The sequence below is a fragment of the Pinus tabuliformis genome, chromosome 6, assembly GCF_031772625.1.
Source record: "Pinus tabuliformis cultivar Carrire ecotype Pingquan chromosome 6, CPIR1, whole genome shotgun sequence".
NCBI lineage: Eukaryota > Viridiplantae > Streptophyta > Pinopsida > Pinales > Pinaceae > Pinus > Pinus tabuliformis.
The window spans coordinates 101,554,230-101,576,327 of NC_142292.1; the positions used below are offsets into that span (position 1 = coordinate 101,554,230).

Genomic DNA, 22,098 nt, shown 5'->3' on the forward strand with positions numbered 1-22,098 from the left:
TATATATGATGTAGAGTTAAATGCAGAAAAGTTGGACAATTGGATTAGACAAATTGATGTGTATTGCAGAGTGCAGAACATCGACTCAGATAAGAGCAAGATTCAGCTGGCAAGCCTACGCCTTGGAGGCACTGCCTTGGTTTGGTGGGAAGGCAAAAACCAAGCTGACATGAAAAGACATGGTAAGACTATCTCTGTTTGGAATGAATTTGTGTCTACAATCAAAAAGCAGTTCTATCCATTGGCCTACATGCAACAAGCCATGATGAGTTGGCAAACTCATCGGTAGTTGAAAGGGCAAAGTGTGCAAGGGTACACTCAAGAATTTAGAAAGAGAGCATTGATTCTAGGAATCTCATTAAACTCACCAGAGACTCTGTTGAAGTACATTGGTGGTCTACATAGCTACATGAGGCATACCATCCTCATGTTTAATCCCACTAGTATAGATGAGGTATTTGTACAAGCTACTCATCTAGAAGCTAGAGGAAAGAATGGAAATCCAGAAGTTGGGGGACCATCCCAACCCACTGCAAGCAAGAGCAAGGAGAAAAGAAAGCAGAAGTGGAAAGCAAGGAAGGCTAACACTGCACAGAAAAGCAAGGCTTCATGCATTCATTGTAAAAAGGATGGGCATGATGATGAGCATTGTTGGATTTTGCATCCAGAGCTGAGACCTAAGAAGTTCGAGGGCAAGAAGAAGAAGACTGCTGCAGCTATTCAGAAAGATTTGGGGTCAGACTCGGGAGATGAAACAACCATTGCAGCCATAGGTATAAAAGGAAAGAATTCTGAAGCATCTACTAGTAATTCTGCACAATCTGTTGTTGATGAAGAAAATGAGAGAAAAAGACATGAGCTTTTCCATATTCGAGTTATTTCCAAACATCAAAAGATTGATACTTTGTTTGATAGTGGCTCACAAGTAAATTTAATTTCTGAAGCAATTGTAAAGAAATTGGGATTATCAACTACACCTCATAAGAAACCATACCCATTAGGATGGTTGAATGATAAAGCACAACTACAAGTGACTAGATAGTGCAAACTCAAGTTTTCTTTTGGGTCAGCATTTGTAGATGAGGTTGAGTTAGACATAATTCCTTTGGATATATGTGGAATTGTTTTAGGAAGTCTTTACTTGTATGATAGAAACGCTATTTTCTATAGAGCTGAGAACAAGTATCTACTTGTTAAAGATGGAATCGAATACTTTGTAAGAGCTCATAAGCTCAAGAATAATTATACTCTCATAAACTCAGGGCAGATGAAAAGAATGATAAATTCCTGCAAACAATTCTTACTGATGGTTGTAAAGGAAAAGAAACTTGAAATAACCAATGTATTTAAGGGCTGTAATGCTAAATAGCAAGCTGATTTAGAAAAGGTTGTTTCAAAGTATGATATCTTGTTTCAAGAACCTAAGGTCTGCCATCCAAAAAGGAAATAGTACATGATATTATTTTGCAGCAAGATGCTCCTTTGCCTAACATTGGAATGTACAGGTTGTTTGCTTTAGAGAATGCTGAAATCAAGAAGCAGGTGCAAGAGTTTCTCGAGAAGGGGTTCACTAGGCCTAACACATCACCATGTGGGTCACCAATCGTTTTGGAGAGAAAGAAAGATGGCTCGTGGAGAATGTGCATTGGTTACCGAGCACTGAATAAGATAACAATAAAAAATCGTTATCCCCTTCCTCGCATAGATGATCTTTTAGATCAATTGAAGGAAGCTGTTTATTTCACCAAGCTAGACTTCCATAGTGGATACCATCAGGTCAGAGTGGCAGAACAAGATGCATGGAAGATTGCTTTCAAAACAAAGCAGGAATTGTATGAGTGGCTGGTTATGCCTTTTGGCTTGACCAATGCTCCTGCTACTTTGTGAGATTAATGAATGATGTACTCAGACCTTTTCTTGATGATTTTGTTATTGTGTATCTGGATGACATTCTGATTTTTAGTAAAACGTTGGAAGAACACTTAAAGCATGTTAAGCAGACATTAGATGTTTTGAAAAGAGAAAAACTTCATGTTAAACTCTCAAAATGTGAATTTGGCAAAACATCTCTAAATTATTTGGGTCATATAGTAGGGGGTGGTGAATTGAAAATAGATCCCTCTAAAGTGGCAGTCATTGTAAACTGGCCTAAACCCAAGTCTGCTACAGAAGTGAGAAGCTTCTTAGGGGCAACACAATATTGGAGGAATTTCATTTCTAACTTTTCCTCAATTGCAACTCCCTTACATGCTTTAACAGGATTGAACAAGGTGTTTCAGTGGGGAGGCAAACATCAGAAAGCCTTCGACACCTTGAAAGAAAAGATTAGTATAGCACCTGTACTAGCACTGCCTGATCTGCAAAGACCATTTGAGATCCAAACAGATGCCAGTGACTATGCCATGGGAGCAGTGTTGACACAGCACGGTAAACCCATATGTTATCATTCTGAGACATTTAACCCTGTAGTAGTTAACTATCCTACATATGATAAAGAATTGTATGCATTAGTCAGAGTGTGAAAAAGTGGAAACATTACTTAATGGGCAAAGAGACAGTAATACATACTGATTATCAACCACTTCAATATCTACACTCCCAAACTAAGTTGCAGCAATCAAGACACTATAGATGGATGGGTTTTCTACAATAGTTTCATGTAGTCATCAGGAATAAAAAGGGCATACACAATAAAGTTGCAGACATGTTATCTAGACCCATTATAAATGCATCTACTATACTTAAGCATAATTCTGTGCTATATGAAAGCTACATTGAACAATACGCTCAAGATATAGACTTTAAAGATGTATATGCAACTTTGAGTCAAGGAAAATGAGTAGAAGAATTGGATTATCATGTAAAGGACCGACTCTTGTATCATTGTGGGAAACTCTGCATTCCACAAGCTAAGAGAGTAAAGATAATTAGAGAAGCACACACTTCTCTAATATCAGGTCACTTTGGGGTAAGTGAAACTGTTGCACAGCTGCAAAGATTTTGTTATTGGCCAAAAATGAATGAGACAGTTTCTAGATATGTAAGAGGGTGTACTATGTGTGCTAAAAGCAAGCCTAGCAACCGAAAACTAGGCTTGTACACTCCATTACCAGTACCTTCTCACCCTTGGGAAAGTGTTTCATAGATTTTGTTGGAGGACTGCCTAAATCTAGGAAAGGTCATGATTATCTGTATGTCGTTGTGGATAGGTTCAGCAAAATGTGTATTTTGATACCTTGTAATAAACAGATTACAGCTGAACAAACGGCAAAACTGTTCTTTGAACATGTATGGATTCATTTTGGATTACCCACTTCCATTGTATCTGATCGAGACACCCGATTTGTGGGGAAGTTTTGGTCAAGTCTGTGGGAATTGATGGACACCAAATTAAAGAAAAGCATAGCTTTTCGTCCACAAACTGATGGCCAGACAGAAGTAGTTAACAGGACAGTGATCCAGTTACTCAGAGGATATTGCAGCAAACATCCTAAGCTTTGGGATGAACATATGTGTTATGTGCAACATGCTTACAACAGAGCAAAACATTCTTCTACACAGAGATCTCCTTTTGAGACCTGTTTTGGTTTCACACCAAGGTCTCCTTTGGATTTTGTCTTTGGTAAAGATACCACAGTTGAGGGACATAGTGATGTGGACAAGGCAACTAGGTTCATTGAAGAAATCCAAGAGATCCACCAGGTAGTACAGGAACAGCTGGAAAAGCGCCAAGCCAAATACAAGGCTAGGCATGACAAGCATCGGATGGAGCATAGTTTCCAAGTTGGTGACCAAGTCTGGCTGTATATCAGCAAGGACAGGATGCAAGGTGAAGGTAAAAAGCTAAAGCCCATCAGGTATGGACCTTTCAAAATATTTGAGAAGATTGGTGAGAATGCTTTTGGCCTTGACCTACCAGCTTACATGCACATCTATTCAATCGTGAATGCAGATTGCTTGAGATTGTTTGAACCCTCTCTAATTGAGGATCTCGAAGAGCAGAGTCAATTGCCTTCTATTGATGACCTGCTATTTGAATATCTTAATGAATTGCAGGAAGACACAGTTCTGAACAGGAAGGTGAGGACGACGCGCAGAGGAAATGTTGAGTATCTCAGAGAGGGCTCAAGGGTTCAAAGCCGAGCAGTGCAAAGTGGATTGAGATTGGACAAGTGAGACAACAGTACCCTCACTTAGTCGATGCTTGAAAACCAATTTTTGGTGGCCCAAAAGCTTTTTCAGTGGGAAGGTCGTGATCTGAATTGGATCCATGAAGAATAATCAAAGCACCATGACTGTATAAAATCGGGACAAAATTTCGAATTCAAGAGCACAGAGCAATCAGGAAAACCTCTGAACAGTGGCAGTTGGTAGCCAACGTGGAACGACAAAGACCTCGGTCAAAGCGCGCTGATCGAGGCCTATGGAGACTGCGCAGGAGGCGAAACTGGCACCTGGGAAGCTCAGATCGGGAAAAGGAGGTAGTTTTTGATGCATGATTAGCGCTCAAAACCCCTCGAAATGGAAAGGCCCCGAAGCGCTCGGTCGCATGGAAGCCGGGAAAACTGTGGGGAAAAGCGCAAAAGGCTAAAGGCGGGACCCACGCTCCAAAAACCGGCAGTATATATCGGGGGCACCCTTGGGCAGTAAGAGGATTTGGCTGAAACCTAGCGATTCCATTCAGCGCCCGATGCGTGGCAAGCGGAGGAGAGAGAAAACTGCCGCTCATCGCACGCTAACGGTCGAGCAAGTCAACCGCACGAAATGAACGAATGACGTTGGATCAGGTGGCTCCAGATCTAACGGCTGAGAACGTGCTCGATGAAAGAATCGGATTTGACAGGGGACCAAGCCGCGATCTAGAAGGATTTGAAGTGCGATTTGACCGCCGAGGTGGCGGATGACTCATTTCTCGACGAAACCGAAAAATCGAACTGATGAGGAAGAGCTAGCGCAGTTCACAAGAGGACAAGTGGCCACTCCCTGTGAGCCGTTGATGATGACGCCAAGACAAGGAACTCCAAGCGAGCAGCAGCAGGTGACCCGACAGAGAAAGAAGAAGAATTGAACAGTCGTGAGATCAATTGGCTTTAAAGCCATGAACAGAGGACAAAAAAGGACACAGGGAGAGGACACTGAGAGGAAGAACCAGAGAGAAGAAGATGAAGACAGAGAAAAGAAAAGACAGTGAAGCAAAAAGCAGAAAGACAGAGGGCCTAGTCGACCAAAGGCAGCATTGAGCACCAAAGAGCTTGAGAGGTTCAAGCCATCCCTGAGAGGGTCTGTCGGGAATTGAGCACCACATTGGGCTCCTCCCCTTAAAGACCAGAAAGGTCAAGAGCTGGTAAGGAAAAGAGTCTATGCACTCTAGTGGCGTGGGGAATCCAAGAACCACCCTGCCAAGCAAATTTGTTTCAGGAGACTCAGATTGAGCTCCTCATTGTAATTCTTTGATTTAAGACACAATATAAGAAGGCCACCATTGAGAGCTAGACCAGAGACGTAGCCCTGGAGGATAGGGTGAAGTCCTTATTAATTGTTGTGTTCTTGTATTTGCTTACTGTGTTTCTCTGCTATTTTCCATTTTCCAGTGTCTGTGTATTTTGCAATCTGATCGATCCGTTGCTAAAATAACATAGACACACACCAGCACATGAGTCTGTAATACCTTCATTCAATAATTAATTAACTGGGGTCACTCAAGGGTGATTTTCAGATCACTGCCACTGCCATTTCTGCATCTGCACTGCATCCCCTCTCATCATGCTGCATCGTGCTGCCCATAGCACTGCAATTGCTAATTGCTGCACTGCAACTCAGATACTGAGAAGTAAGTAACTTATCCTCCCAATTTTGACATCTCTGTCAGGCTAGAAACACTCCCGATGCTGAAGCTCCCTCTGTCGCTAATAAGTGCTCACTCTACTGACCTCTGCGCTGCTGCAACAACTCCATTCATCTCGCACTGCTGCCTCACCCTGTCTCAGGACTCCTGCACTGTAGCACTCTGTTGCTCCATCCACATCTGTCTCTACCGACATTTGCCAATCCTGCTACTCCTCTTCGGGGCTCCCGTAGCTAGGTATAATCCAAGAGGTTGGGTACCTCGAGGATCCTGCCCCTCATCTTCTGTAGTCCGTCTGACTACAACTCGATGTTTCCCCACTTCCTCTCAAGTGGCGCATGAGCACTCATGGCACAATCGTCATTTGTCTCCACTTCTTTCTCCGCCCTTGTTGGCGCTGCCTTGGTCTCAGAAGCCTCTCCCTTGCTCTTCTTCCTTGGACACTGGTTCGCATAGTGACCTAGTTCCCCACAGTGGAAGCACTTGACCTTGGAGAGGTCCTTCTTCTTCCGTTTCTCCTGCTTTCCCGCAGATGCTAGAGCAACATCCTCCTCTTCGTCTTTCTTGATTCTGACCCCCTTACCGCTACTCCCTGCCTTGGTTAGCCGTATGATCTCTTCTTGACGAAGAGCTATCCACAGTTCCTCCCAATCCGGAAGGTTTGACTTGCCCAGTAAGCTCTGGACAAATACCTCCCAGTCCTCTAAGACTGCGTTCAGTGCGGTCCTCACCAACATCTCCTCATCCGACGTGGCCCCTATGGAAGTCATCTGGTCCCAGATCTCTGTCAATCGCCTGAGGAAGATATCTGTTTTCTCTCCCCTCTGCATCTGGCATGACCGCAACTGATTTTATAGAAGCATCTTCCTCTGCACAGAAGTATGCTTATACAACTTCTTCAAGGCATCCCATATCTCATTTGTCGTACCCTTCTCGGCATTGTTTTACAACCCGGCGGATTCAACTCAGAAACGGCCGAGTCATACCGAGCCAGCAAAAAAATTAACGACCCGGCCAGCAACCCGGCTCGGGAGACCGAGTCAACTATGACTCGGCCGAGTCATCCAATGACTCGGCCGAGTCATAGTTGACTCGGTCAACCCGGCCGGGTCCGTATTGACTCGGCCGAGTCAATGAAACGACGGCTGGGCACGTAAATCATGAAATTTATTCACTTTTTTTTGGATTTTTGGTAAAGTTAAAATCAGTTTATGGATTCCAAAGGGTTTAGGTAAATTGTTAAGTGCTTTTGGGGTCCATTTCCCCCTCCCAAACCCTATTTAAGACAGCCAAATGCTCTCATTCACTCACAGCAGTCTTATGCATTTGAGTGAGAGTCTTCTTTGAGGATTAGTGAGCAGTTCTTGAGCTTGTTTTGGAGCAGCAGTGAGGAGTCTTGGAGGAGCATTGTAGCTGGAGTGAGGAGCTTCTTGGGCAGCCATTTGGAGCAGCATTGAGGAGCTGATTTTTGGAGCAAGCTTGAGGAGGCAGTTTGTGCCTGGAGGTATTTTTTTCCACCTCTATAAATCTGTTTTTGCTTAGTAAATTTTAGGTGCATATCAAGAAAGCTTAGAGAGTGTTTTTAGTCAAATAAATGAACATTGAATCAATTTTTTTTTTTTTTCATTTTCAGATTGTTTTCCTAGTCAAAAAATGGCACCTAGAGCAAAAGATCCTGCTTGGGCATATGCTGAAATGGTTGATAGTCAGATGTGTTGCAAGTTTTGCCATAGGAAAATTAAGGCAGGTCCTGGGGGGATTCATAGGCTGAAACAACACTTGGCAGGGATTAAAGGCCAAATTACCGCATGTCCCTCTGATGAAATTGAGGAGATTAGAAAGAATTTGTTGGCCAGCTTTGAAAAATTTAAAGAAGATAAGGCTAGGCAACAAGAGATACAGGCTGAGATTGGGAGGAAGAGGGAGATACAAAGAATGATGGCTACCAACCCCCACTATGATTTTGAGGGTTCTTCCTCTATCCCTCAAACTGAGGCATCCAACCCTTTCCGTTATGTTCCTCCCTCTTTTGGTTCTGTTCAAGATAAGGGAAAGGGTAGAATGAAGGGTGATGTGACTATCAAAAGTTATTTCACTCCCTCCTCTCCATCAGATGCACATGGTCCTGAAGTTAGTAAAGGTCAAATTCAGCCCACTTTAGATGACCATTGGAAGAAAGAATTGAGGGAGACTGCTTGTGACTACATAGCTAGATGGTGGTATGATGCTGATATCCCCTTTAATGCTGCTCGTTCACCATATTATGAGCCTATGTTTGATGCCATACATGCTGCTGGAAAAGGCTTCAAAGGCCCTACTATGCAAGAGCTAAGGGGGTTTCGTTTGCAGAAAGAAATTCAATCCATTAATGAGTATTTGCAAGAGTTCAGGGACTCATGGGCAAGAACAGGGTGTACCATCATGTCAGATGGATGGACTGATCAAAGAAACCGTACCATCATAAACTTTCTTGTCTTCTGCCCACAGGGAACCATGTTTTTAAAATCAGTTGATGCATCTGATAAGGTAAAAGATGGCCACTTGTTGTTTCAGCTATTGGATGAGGTTATTGAGGATGTGGGGGTGGCTAATGTTGTTCAAATCATCACAGACAATGCCTCTAACTATGTTCTTGCTGGTAAACTGTTAGAGGAAAAACACAAGACCATCTTTTGGACCCCATGCGCTGCACATTGCATAGACCTCATGCTTGAGGATATTGGAAAACTAGATTGGGTCAGAAACACTGTAGATAATGCCAAAAGCATAACAAAATTTATCTACAATCATACACTGGTTTTGAGTCTCATGAGGAAACACACTGGAGGCAAGGATATTATTAGGCCTGCCATCACTAGATTTGCTACACATTTTTTGACATTGCAATCTATGCTTTCCCAACATAGAAACTTGCAAAAGATGTTTTCCAGTGATGAATGGAATCAAACCAATTGGTCTAACAAACCAGAAGGCAGAGAATTGAAAAGGAAAGTCCATGATGAAACTTTTTGGAGAAAGGCAGCAGAGATTGTGAAGCTTGTTGAGCCACTAGTTAAGGTGTTGCGGTTGGTGGATGCGGAAAGGTTGGCTATGGGCTTCATTTATGAGGCTATGGATCAAGCAAAGGAGCAAATAAAGACAACATACAAGGATAGAGTGGCAAAGTATGGGCCCATTTGGGCAATCATTGATGAAAGATGGAACAATCAACTCCATCGCCCTATACATGCAGCTGGGTATTTTTTGAACCCACGGTATCATTATAGAGCTAAGGAGTCAGGAGCTTTGAGGGGGGAGGTCAGAGATGGACTGGTTGATTGCATTGAACGCATGATCCCATCGGAGTCTGATCAGCTGCAGATACATCAACAGGTCACATCCTTCAGCAATGCAACAGGTACCTTTGGGAAGAACCTAGCAAAGATTGCAAGAGAAGCAGATGAGCCAGGTAAACAAAAATTTCAATTTTCAATTTCTTAATGGTTTTACAGTTTTACTTTTTTTATTAAAGACTAAAGTTTGTTAAATCATTTATAATTTGAAAGTTAGATATAATTTGTAATTTTGTTGAGCTTCAGCCTTCATCTAACTCATAATTCATTACACTCCTATGTTTTTTGCAGCACAATGGTGGGAGGCCTTTGGTGGCCAGTGCCCTCAATTGCAAAAGTTTGCAATTCGTATTTTGAGTCAAACTTGCAGTGCATCTGGGTGTGAGCGCAATTGGTCTGTCTTTGAGAGGATTCACACAAAGAAGAGAAACCGTTTGGAGCAAAAACGGTTGAATGATATAGTTTTTGTCCAATACAACCTTTGGCTCAGACGGAACCAATTGCTGAACAAAAGACCTGATTCAGATCCCATTGTGTTGGAAGACATTGATCCAACATCAGATTGGGTAGTGGAGAGTTGTGCACCAGAGTTTGATCCTGATGAGGATCTTGATGAACTTGAACTGGAACATCCACTTCAGCCTGTTCAGTTGAATGCAGATCCCGATCCACCAGCCTCAGTCTCACAGCCAGCAAGGACTCCGAGGAGTAGGACTCCAGTTGTAGGTGCTTCCTCTGCTCAGCCACGACAGAAGCGCAACCGCATATCTACTCTATCTCAGCTTGCATCTGCTGCACAGCCTGCTAGTGGTACTGGCACCACTTCTATAGTTGCAGTTGGAGACGATGATGATGAGGAGGCATGGGGCCCCTTGTCTGACTCTGATGATGATGATGAGTCTGATCCAGAGATTGGTCGAGATGATCTTGGCTCCTCTGGCAATAGCTACTAGCCAGTAGTACTAGTATTGGAGTCTGGTTAGCATCACAGTTTACTTTTGTTGTAGAGGCCATTTCTAGCCTCCTTGGTTATTTGTATTTTGTTTTGAGTCTTTGATCATGTATGACAGTTGACTATGTATTGCCATTGGGTACCATTTTGATATAATGGATTGGTTCATGAGCCTACTTTGATCATATGTTGTCTTCCATCTATATTATAATGCTATGTGTTTGGAAACATGAATGAAAATCTTTAAAATTATGTTTAAAATATTTAAAATTATGTTTTTTTATAAAAAAATAAATATTTAATGTATTTTTTACAACGACCGAGTCATTGAAATCGAGCCGGCTGAGTCATTACCGAGTCGGAGTCGATCCTCGGCCGAGTCGGAGTCGGAGTCGGAGTTGTAAAACATTGCTTCTCGGCAATATGTGGTACCACATGATCCTTGACCACGTCAAGGATGATGCACTTAGCCCTGGTCGTTGCCTCTTCGTACTTCTCATTTTCAGCTGGGTAAACTGGGATCGCTATCGTTTTCAAGGCAAAGTGCTTGATGCGATACCTTTCTAGAATGGACAAGATCTTGGCCTTCCAGACTATGAAGTTGGAAGCTCCGTTCAGTCTATGCTGATCCCTCAGCCCATTCACTTCCATTTCGCTGCTCCTCTTTCGACTCTTTCGAGTCTCTCTACTTCCCTCCTGGAAGTCCTCTGATCGACTCTGTTGAGTCTCTCAACTTCCCGTCTGGAAGTTCTCGGTTTGACTCCCTCTGAGCCTCAATTTCCCTTGTGGAAGTTCTCTGTTTGTCTCCCTCTGAGCCTCAATTTCCCTTCTGGAAACCCCTCTGCCAATGTCGAGATGCCCCACTCCGATTGTTTGTGCAACTGCACCACTGATCCGGATTTCTTGGCTAGAAATCCTCGGCAGCAACTCCCTCCTCCTTGGTCTTGCCCTGTTAGGTACTATTCTGACCACAGTACCCCACCAGCTTCGCTCCGCAACTCACCCACAGCCTCCTATGCCTTAGCAATCTGAAGGTCTGAGCCTCTAGGCTCTGTGCAATCCTGGCACCGACAAAATCTGCACCTCCTAGCAACAGCATTGATCCTTCTTGACTGAGAAAGATGACCGGGCACTGCGTAGGTCAGGTCTGCTTCTCTTCGCCTTAGCGCTGATCCTCCTCCTGGCTCAAATTGATGACACAAGCTCTCTGCGTCACCCCTTCCTTGCTGCTTTTTGCTAGGAACAACTTCTGTCACTCGGGACAACTGTTTTTGCTGCTGCTGCTCTGCTTGGCTGATTCCTTCAGTTATCCTGTGATCTGCAACCACGCTCTGATACCATGTTGGAATTTCTAAGTTTAACCCGTTAGAAATTCTTCCTTTACTATCTGATTTATTTCTTCCTACTTGTTCAATTACTTAACAATTTATTTACCATGTAAAAACTGAAAATAAATACAAGTACAATATCAACACATATAGATCAACAATTGAAAGTAAACAAGCACACAAGTGACACCGTTGTTTTTGAACTAATGTTCCCTGAAAAACCCAATGTGGAAAAACCGGTGCAGCTATTCAGAGGGTTTTATTATTATGCAGTTTTAGAATACAACTTGGGTGCCAGAAATAACTCACCCAACAGAGAATGCCCTCGGCAGTAGTACCTCTCAGTGGGAGACAGATATTCTGGTTAAATCACTGGATGAATGATCCCACCGCAACGATGCAGCTTTTGCTGCTCTGCGTCACTCTGATAGGGACTGCCTCACCCTATCCGGCTCTCCAGCTCCCAATTTGTCCCACGAAATTCTCCCAGCGTTGCCTCTAGGCCCTACGTCAGTCTCTTTGGCCCAGTGTCAACCTCTCTGGCCAAGCGTCAGCCTCTTGGGGCTCTGCGTCAACCTCTGGAGCCTCTGTGTGTCACACGCTGGCCCTTTCTGGCTCTACGCAGCTCTTGGATGGCTCTGCGTGGCCTCTGGTTGGCTTTGTGTGGCCTCTAGCTGGCTCTGCGTGGCCTCTAGCTGGCTCTGCGTCAACCTCTCTCATCTTCTGCGCTGATCCTCCCGGTACTAACTCTTCCTCTCTGCTATGTATTCACTGCCCCTCAGCTGCAACTCAGATCACTCCCTCAATTTCCTCAACAAATCCTGCCCCATAAAATCGAGTTCTTGATCTTCTTGGTGTATTCTCCAACTGACCCTCAAGTCTCTTATAATTTTCTCGTTGGTCCATCAACAATCGAGATTAAATTTCTATTCAACGGCTAAGATTAGATTTGGCTTGATCCATGACTTTTGGACCATTCTAACTCAGTTTTATATTAATTCACATTAATATTTTATTTTTCCTAAGTTTAGACTTTGGAACTCCATTAAAAATATTGATTATTTTAATATCTCCCAAACTGGTTAGATTCTGCCCAAACCATTTCTAGGTCTTGGAGATCTCATGTGCTTTAGCCTCTCCTCCAATTTTCATGGCTAGAGCACATCCGATGCTACCCCAATCAACACTAAGCAAGAAGATGATGCTAACTAGACCATTTCATACGTGTACTAGTCATCAAGCAACTTAGGGAGTGACCAAAGCTACATCAATCATGGATTCGCTGCACTTTTCTGTTGCGTTTTTTGTGTTTCTGCTAAACTAGGAGGTTGCGCAGCGTTGAGGCTGCGCATCCACACAATCATCCTTTTGACCGAGATTTTCATGTCAAAACTTAATGTAATTTGTTTTTATGCTCATGGTAAATGTTATGAGGCATCTAAGGACTTATAAGCTCGATTTAGACTTAGTATTTAATGTAAATATGCTTGAAAAAGCTTTGGTCAAACAATTCCTAATTTTCTGAAAAACAATTCTATTTTCACTGCATTAGGTAGAAACATAAATCCTATTAGGGAATTTGGTTCCTAGAGGTGGGAATTGATTTGTTTTGCTCTATTGATCTTGTAATTGCTGCTCAGGTTTAGAGGAAGAGACATTGTGACTACACTTTTCTGATATATTTTTTAGTGAATGAAAAGACAAAGGTCTAATTTTACAGGGATTTCTGTGTTATTTTGCTTTGGAGATGTGCTTCTTTGTTTTGTAAGTTATCTTTTGTTATCAATCATGATATGAAATGCGTCTTCTTGTTTAACTGAACAAAGATTTGTCTCAGAATTTGCTTCAAAAAGTGCTCTGTTTCAGTTTGCTAAACATTTATCTTTTCTACTTGAATGGCATTTAGAATTCATCTTGTTGTTTGATGCTCTATATGTCATTTCCACCTATCTTCTACTCACTCTCCTACAATGAATTTGAGTGAAAAAATCCAAAAATACCACCTACCTTGCCCCTGTAGAAGATCCTTCTTTCTCTTCATCCTATCACTGAAAATGAATTGACTTATATGACTGTATTGCCCAATGGATTTGTCTTCTTCCCTGCCAGCAAACCTTTAAAATATATATCCCTCTGAGCACCATACCTAGCCTAAAATCTAAGTGACTAAAGTTTTAGATAGAGAGAGCCCTCTCTGAAGCTAGAAGGGTTAGATTCCAAGCTTCCAAGTGGTTTATGGTTACCTTTGGGTTCCTCTCCTCAGCTTGGAGGAATTACGAAGTGCTAACAACTAGAAAACCTATTCGAGCTACATAAACTAATAGTTCGGACCGGTTTTCCCTCCGAAACGGTTGGACCGGTTGATTTAGTTTGGTTCTATCCAGTTCTCATAACATCGTTATTTATAGATGAGGCATCTAACTCCTTTCTATGATTTATTCCCTAAAATTAGGTTAAGAAATCATTAACAAGTGACTTTTAGCCACACAATTAAGGAGACTTTGTCAGATTACAAGTAAATGATGCCACGTGTACAAAACCATCACAGAAAAAGGGTTGTCACCCTTCTAATGGGAGAAACTAGCCTTAGAGGCTCAAAATTCTCCTCAAAAACTTTAGAGAAGTCTCAAAATAGGGTAAACAAGCTTCCTTGTCCACTTTCCCTCCAACATCTAGCTCCAAGAAGTGGAATGACCTCTCCAAAAGTCAAAATAAACTAAAGCCCTCACATGTGGATAACTCTTCCAAATTGGCTAATAATTCGTCAAACCATGCTTTTAAGTCACCTCCACATCATTAAGTTTGCTTTAGATGAGTTCCATGTCATATCTTCATGTTATGAGGTTCCTTAATTGACACTTCCTTGTCATCACAAGCTCAAAATAATCCCACGACTATCATTCAAAGGCCACGCATGTGGGTCAAGCCTCATAGTAGATAAAAATCAACTCCAAAAGTGATAAAATAGTTGGCCGGAGCAATAAACTAAGCACCTTGAAATGGGGGCTACGAAAATTGGTCATGACCGGGCAACAACGTGAGAGGGCAGCAATGTGCGTGGGTGAAGTGGCTGCGTCTTGGGGAGTACTGCTATAACACCACCTACCATATGTCCATAGGTATGTCACCTTTCAGTGCCTTGTATGGTTATGATGCATTATCTTTTGCTGACATGGTTTTTGGAGATTGCAGGGCCCCATGGGCCAAGGATTGGATATAGAAGAGCCAGTACTGAAAAAGAGAAATTAACTCAGACAGATTACAGAAAAAACACACATAAACACCAGAGACACAATATGGCGGAAAAAGGCTGAAGCCTCATGCTTCTCTCATTACACATTACACACAATAATTGAAATAGTGTTACAAATAAATAGATGAGAGATATTGGTCTCAAGATAGTGCGTGCTATCTTGGACATCTTTGGTTGAGATAATTTCTCCTTTGGTTGAGATAATTTCTCACCAGACACACCAATATAGGAGTTACCTAAACTAACTCCTATATTAGAGGAACAACCCAAGAGTTAGGCACAAATTCCTAACTTGGAATATTTAATTTATTTATTTATTTTTGGATTTATTATTGTTTTATGAGAGAGTCTAACATTCCCCCCCTCAATGATAAATCCAAAAACGAGAACCATCTTCCAAGTTCTCATGTTGATCCTCAAAAAGATTGCCTGAAAAAACCGCCAAAACTGGATGCTGGAAAAAACTCAAATCTGAAGAGAACATGAATCAGCTGCATGCTTGATTCATCTCTGAAGGACGCTTGACAACTCCATCATGTGCCAAGCCGCAAAAGAATCCAACTGTCCTTTGCTTGAAAACAGCATCCGGTGTCCACTGACACAATTTGATGATGATTGCCCACTGGCTGAAGATGTCGAAAAACAACTCAATGTTGCTTTTGCTATGATGAAAGCTGCTCACTGCTGCTTTGGCTGTCGATCGCCCACTGGCGAATTTGCTGATGCTCACTGGCTGATGAAGATGCCCACTGGCTGATGAAGATTCCCACTGGCTGCTTCGCTGATGTTGTCGAGACTTTCAGTCTGACAACCACTTGTCAATTTCATTGACATTTTCCCCCCTTTGTCAGCTGAAAGGAGAGACAATCTTCTCCAAAATATATTTGAACTCCCCCCCTCCAGGTGTAGGAGAGTTTCACTGTTGTACTCCCTCGTTCAACTGCAGGAGAGTACCATCATCGATTCACTACTGGCTGCACTATGTGTGAACGTAGTCGGTTGTAGAACTGAGACAACCGTTTAACTGTGGATGACCATTCCCAAGGATCAATCCATTCATAATGTATCTTCAATCTGCCTGATTTTTTGTGGTTGCGACATTTTGCTGAAGAATGATTGGGCTTGCCACAATGGCAACATGGATGGAGATCAAAACATTGATCTTCCATATGACCAGTTCTTTGACAATGAGAACACTTTGGTTGAACTTCAACTTCAGGTTGCGTGCAATTTAGTTTGTCTGCAACTTGCTCAGTACCTGCTGAGGTGAGTGGTTCAAGAAATCCTGCACTCACAAACTTAATTGGCTTGGAATAATCTAGGATTTGTAAGTTGGTGTCATCAGGGACATATCCTAAGCCACGTCTATTCTTGTTATTTTGAATTTCTTCCCAAGGCTTGATGATGGCTTTGGAAGAAATTTGAATTTTATCATGAACAACTTCGACACTTGAAGTTGTTGGGATGAATGACTTATCATCTGGATGGTTCAAAGACTTGAAAGTATCACTCTTTTCTTGCAATTCATTCCTTTGAAGTTGGGACTCAAGCTGAAGAAACTCAATGGTTTCATGCGTTTGCTGTAGATGCCGTGAAATATCAGCAAGAGTTTCTTTGCTGACGTGCACCATGTCTTCATCACTGGAGATGATCAAACTGTGAAGAACGTTTAATAACTGAATATGATGCGCCATCTGAACTTGCTCACTTGAAGTCAGGCTCTCTTGTCGTAGATGTCGTGCTTTGAACTATGTCACTTTACTTGAATGACAGGCTCGCTTGCTATGGGACTTGACTGTCACACTCGCTTGATTTGTTGATCTCAACTTGCTTGATTTGTTGCTTATTGTACTTGCTGAGAAATCTTGTTAGAACTTTCTGGAATTCACGCTCGCTTGATGACGAACTCAACTTGTTTGATTGGTGTAGAGTTGAACTTGTTTTGGTTGCTGTGATGGTTGTTTCAAGGAGTTAAAGGAAGGGTGTCGAACACTGTCGAAAATGCACCCAAAAAAGCTTACAATGGTTTTAATGACTCACATAAAACAAGGAATTCACTTGTCTTAATTTGACTAAGTGCTTGACTTTTGATCAAATCAAAACGTGGGTGTCGGTTTCAACCGAGAATGCACCCGTACAATGCAATGTAATTGGAATTTGATTCACAAGTTCTTAAATTTGTTTGCAAGAATGTCGATGTAGACTTTTGCTTTGAAATGCTTTAACTTGATTAAGTGAATTTGCTTGTTGATGTAGAATGCTGATGTTGACAATCTATGATTATGAATTGTATTTGCACAGATGCAAGTGTTGAGTTCAATTGTCCTTCCTTGACGCTATTCTGTTACAAAATTTTTAGTCTTTGTGTAAAGAAGACCAAAATCTTTTGTTCCTTGGATATATCGAAGAACTCTTTTGGCTGCATTCCAGTGGCTGTCTCGTGGTTCCTGCATAAAACGTGAAAGAATACTGACTGCATAAGATAGATCAGGACGAGTATTTGTCAAATAAATCAAGCTGCCAATCAACTGTCTGTAAGTTGTACTGTCCACCTTTTCCCCCCCTTCAAATTTTGAAAGTTTCAAATTCTGCTCCATGGGGGTGAGAACGGGCTTGCAATCTTGCATGCCAAATCGCTGAAGAACCTCTACTGCATACTTACTCTGAGAAAGGAAAATATGATGTGGACGTTGGAAGACTTCAACTCCAAGATAGTAGTGAAGTAATCCCAAATCTGTCATCTTAAAACCTGCTTGTAACTCCTTTTTTACCTGTGCAATATGATCATCATGATTGCCAGTGATGATCAAATCATCTACATACATAACAAGAATTACCAAATATTTTCCCTGTTGTCGCACATACAAAGTATCATCAGATTCACTGCGATGAAAACCAACTTTCTTAAGGTAATCATCCATCTTGGCATACCAAGCTCGGGGAGCTTGTTTTAACCCATATAAAGCCTTGATCAATTTGCAGACTTTATGTTCTTGTCCTTCAACTTCAAAACCTGGTGGTTGGGTCATATACACGTCCTCCTGTAAATCCCCATTGAGAAAAGCACTTTTCACATCCATTTGATGAAGTTTCCATCCTTTTTGAGCGGCCAATGCAAGTGTTAATCGGATGGTGTTCCATTTAGCTGTTGGAGCAAAAGTTTCTTCATAATCAATGCCTTCCTGCTGCGCAAAACCTTTTGCGACAAGTCGTGCTTTATACTTGTCAAGTTCACCCTTCTGATTATACTTAATTCTGTAAACCCATTTGCATCCGATGGGTTTAACATTTGCTGGACATTCAACAAGTTTCCAAGTGTTGTTATCAATTACTGCTTTATATTCTTCAACCATAGCCTGTTGCCATTCTTTATGTTTCACTGCCTCTTTGTATGTGGAAGGTTCAGTAAAATCATTTGCTATCAAGGCAAAATTGCCTTCACTTCTATGTGTCCTTCTGGTGCCAGTTTTATTCTGTTCATCAGGCTTGACATCTTTCAAAAGTTGAACTGCCCATTTCGGAAGTTGGTGCTCACTTGTTTGTGCTTCTGTAAAGTCCCCATCATTGTAAAGAGGATTAATATAAATTGATGTACGTCGTTCAGGTGAAGAATGTGGAGACTCACTGTCTGAAGAACTGCTGCTGCTTGGAGATGCGGATGAACTGCTTGAAGACCCTGTTGCTGGTGTGGATGTAGATGACTCATCTTCAGAGGAAGGAAAATCAAGTTCATACCAATTTGGTGAAGTTGGTTGACTTTTCATTTGTCCATTTCTTTTACTTCCCTTAGTTTCTAATTTGTGAAGAAGATTTTCAATTTCTTCAGCACTCTTACTCTCTGTTTCATCAAAAATGACATCCCTGCTCACAATGAATTTTCCATTGGTCAAAAGACGATACCCTTTCTTCTCATCAGAATATCCAATCATAGTGCATTTTAAACTTCTTGAGTCAAGCTTAGTTCGTTTTTCTTTCGGAACTAAGGCATAACACACTGACCCAAAAACTCTAAGATGTTTAACTCGTGGTTTGAAACCAAACCATGCTTCAAAAGGTGTGATTCCGTCTAAAGAAGCAGTTGGAGATCTGTTTCTTAAGTAGACAGCTGTATGGATTGCTTCTGCCCAATATGTTGGACTTAACCTCTTGAATGTTAACATGGATCTCGCCATTCCTAACAAAGTGCGATTCATTCTTTCGACTACTCCATTTTGCTGTGGAGTGTAAACATTAGTGAGATGTCTTCTTATGCCATTTTCACTGCAATAAGTTTTGAATTCATTTGAAGTGAATTCTCCCCCATTATCTGTCCTGAGAGTACCTATCTTTTCTTTGACTTCATTTTCAACAAGTTGGCGAAAAATTTTAAACTTATCACTCCATTACATAAGGAATTAAAAATTCTCCTTTTTATAAACACTCTTTACAAAAACCTTTACCTACTTCCCATTAAAAATAATTATTAAATCATTTGAATTCACTTTATGAATTCACTTGAAATCACTTTATGAAGTCACGATGAATCACTTGAAAATCACTTGAATTCACGTTTTGGAAATGCACTCTTTCCACACTTGAATTCACGTTTATGAAAATGCACTTTTTCACACACTTCTTAAATCACTTGCTGGAGCCGACATTCAACATATAAATTACTCTTGCCCTTCCTGCAGATGAAGAGAGGGGGAAGCGTGTTTCTCCAAAGAAGCTTGTTTCTCCACGGCGTTCTTCTGATCTTAAATTTAAGCGTACAGGGATCTGTTACGGGAATTTGTTGTAGCTTCAAATTACGGATCTTCCGCACCTTCGGCCGTGTCTATGCACTACTCTTAATGCATTTTGTACGAAACATCTGCAGAAACCAATCCGCCGCTTACGAATTAGATTGAAATGCGTTTCTGTGGCAGCTGCACGCTTCGGCGTTTTGCATTTCTACTGTGCTTCCTTTGTAGAATTACTTGAATCATTAGTCTCTGAATCTTAGGTGCCTTGCAACTACATCCAGAAAATCAACTAGATGCTGATTGTCAGCGTTAATGAATTTTGGCCAACAACGCTTTCATTATTACACATAATAATAAAAAAATTCCATCCCACTTTGCATTAAATCCAGGCAGGGCGTATGTTCCAGCATCAAAAAATCATAATCAATTTGCAGATTAAAATCTGAAATCACAAAACTGGGAAATTTCATACCAGTTATTCAATTCATCAAATCAAAAGAGTTTTTTTTTAAAAACCTGTAGAGCTGGAATCTTCTCCTCAAATCAACTGCTGGAATCTCCTTCTCAAATCTTCTCAAATCAACTGCAACATTACCATAGCTCTGATACCACATACTGAAAAAGAGAAATTAACTCAGACAGATTACAGAAAAAACACACATAAACACCAGAGACACAATATGGCGGAAAAAGGCTGAAGCCTCATGCTTCTCTCATTACACATTACACACAATAATTGAAATAGTGTTACAAATAAATAGATGAGAGATATTGGTCTCAAGATAGTGCGTGCTATCTTGGACATCTTTGGTTGAGATAATTTCTCCTTTGGTTGAGATAATTTCTCACCAGACACACCAATATAGGAGTTACCTAAACTAACTCCTATATTAGAGGAACAACCCAAGAGTTAGGCACAAATTCCTAACTTGGAATATTTAATTTATTTATTTATTTTTGGATTTATTATTGTTTTATGAGAGAGTCTAACAGCCAGGACATCCTTATAACTCTCAATGATAAATTGCAGACCACACAAAATCAACATAAGTTGTACGCAGATCGGGGCAGAGTTGAAAGGCACTTTGAGGTTAGGGACTTCGTCTTTTTGAGACTCCAACTGTACAGGTAGTCTACGTTGAAGTAGAAGGGAGATGAAAAGCGCAAGCTACATTTGTATGGGCCTTACAGGGCGACCATGCAAGTTAGAGAGGTAGCGTATGAGCTGGAGCTCCCACCTGGGAGCAAAGTGCACAATGTGTTCCATGTGTCTTGCTTGAAAAAGGCCTTGGGACTGCAGGTCATTGTTGCCACGGAGTTACCACCTATGGATGATGAGGTGCTTAGTTTTAATTCTAGTAGCCATTTTCGAGGTGAGAGAGAGTAAGCTCTGGAACAGGGTCATTAGGGAATTTCTTGTCAGGTGGAAGGATTTGCTAGAGAAGGATGCCACATGGGAGGGAGAGCAGGTACTACAACATCCGGCATTACAGTTGCTTGAGGACAAGCAACAGCTGGGCGGGGAGGACTGTAATGTTCCCTGCCTAGTGCACCACTTCTTAAGTTTGCTGATGCAACTAATCTTCCATCAGGAGTTTCTTTCCCATGGCCTTGGATATTAGGAGAGCCTGTCTTACTCATTCTTGTGCTCCCCCAACCACTCTCTGGATAACGTCATCTGCCAATGCATTGATCCATTCACTAATTTTGACAATTTGATATGTATCTTGCTGTGTGGTCCCCTCCGTTGTCCTCGGCAGCCAACTCCAGCTCCAGCATGCCTTGATGTCCTGTCATATGTTTAGCTTTGAGGCTTGTTTGTACTTGTATCTTCTTTTGGCTATAGACATCTAGGCTTAGTTCTTTATGTTTCGGCATTCAGCATTGATTTAGAAGTCCTTTCACTCTCCCACATTGTATTTACATTGGGTGTACCTTTTTAGTCCCACTAACCTACTTTTGTGGTCATTTATTGGACATTAACAAATTACCTTATCTTATATTATCTATTAACCATAGGTATACTCATCTGCATGTGGGTCATCTCTATGTCTGACCCAAAAATCCCAAGACAATGCATTTTTTTATCAGTTTCTCTTTTGGTTGAACGTTTTTTTAATTAAGGGTGGTCATTCTTTGGACATAAATAAAATTATCTTGTGTTATATCACTTGTATTTGTCATATGCGTGCTTCCTTTTTTCTAGTCATAGAAGATTATGGATTCAGCTGGTGGAAGTTTAGTCTTAATATGACTGAAAAAGCAGTATTGTATGTATCATGTTGGGCATTCAATTTCTAATTTCCAAAGGAGAACTAAATTCATGCAGAAAACTAATCTTACCCAATTATTTCGCAGTCAGAAGTCTTGAAGGCAACTCTTGCAACAGATGCAGTTATTGGCACTATGGTAATTATCTTGTTTTCTTCTACTCATTATGGCAATTTTTTGTGTTTATTATAAGGACAAGCAAAGGGGAAAGAATATTACCCTTTTTAATATAAGTCTGCCAGGTTCATTTATAAGTGCACAGACTATTGCTAAAATAAACAAATAACTTTGCATATATTAAAATATTCTCAATATAGGCTGGTCCTTCAATCTTGAGCATGTTGACTACACTTTCATTGATTCCTGTTAGGCAACATGTGGCAGATAGTTTGT

General features: G+C 41.3%; 1 protein-coding gene across 3 annotated transcripts in view; it reads left to right on the forward strand.

The window, feature by feature from the left end:
• The window catches only part of LOC149257456 (FAD/NAD(P)-binding oxidoreductase family protein), a 398,477-nt gene that overhangs the window by 114,787 nt on the left and 261,592 nt on the right, over positions 1 to 22,098 (forward strand). For all 3 annotated transcript variants that reach the window (XM_089414323.1, XM_089414320.1, XM_089414317.1), the window contains exon 6: positions 21,793 to 21,843. In XM_089414323.1, the coding sequence (XP_089270449.1) occupies positions 21,793 to 21,843 (51 nt within the window). The remainder of the gene's footprint in view (positions 1 to 21,792; positions 21,844 to 22,098) is intronic.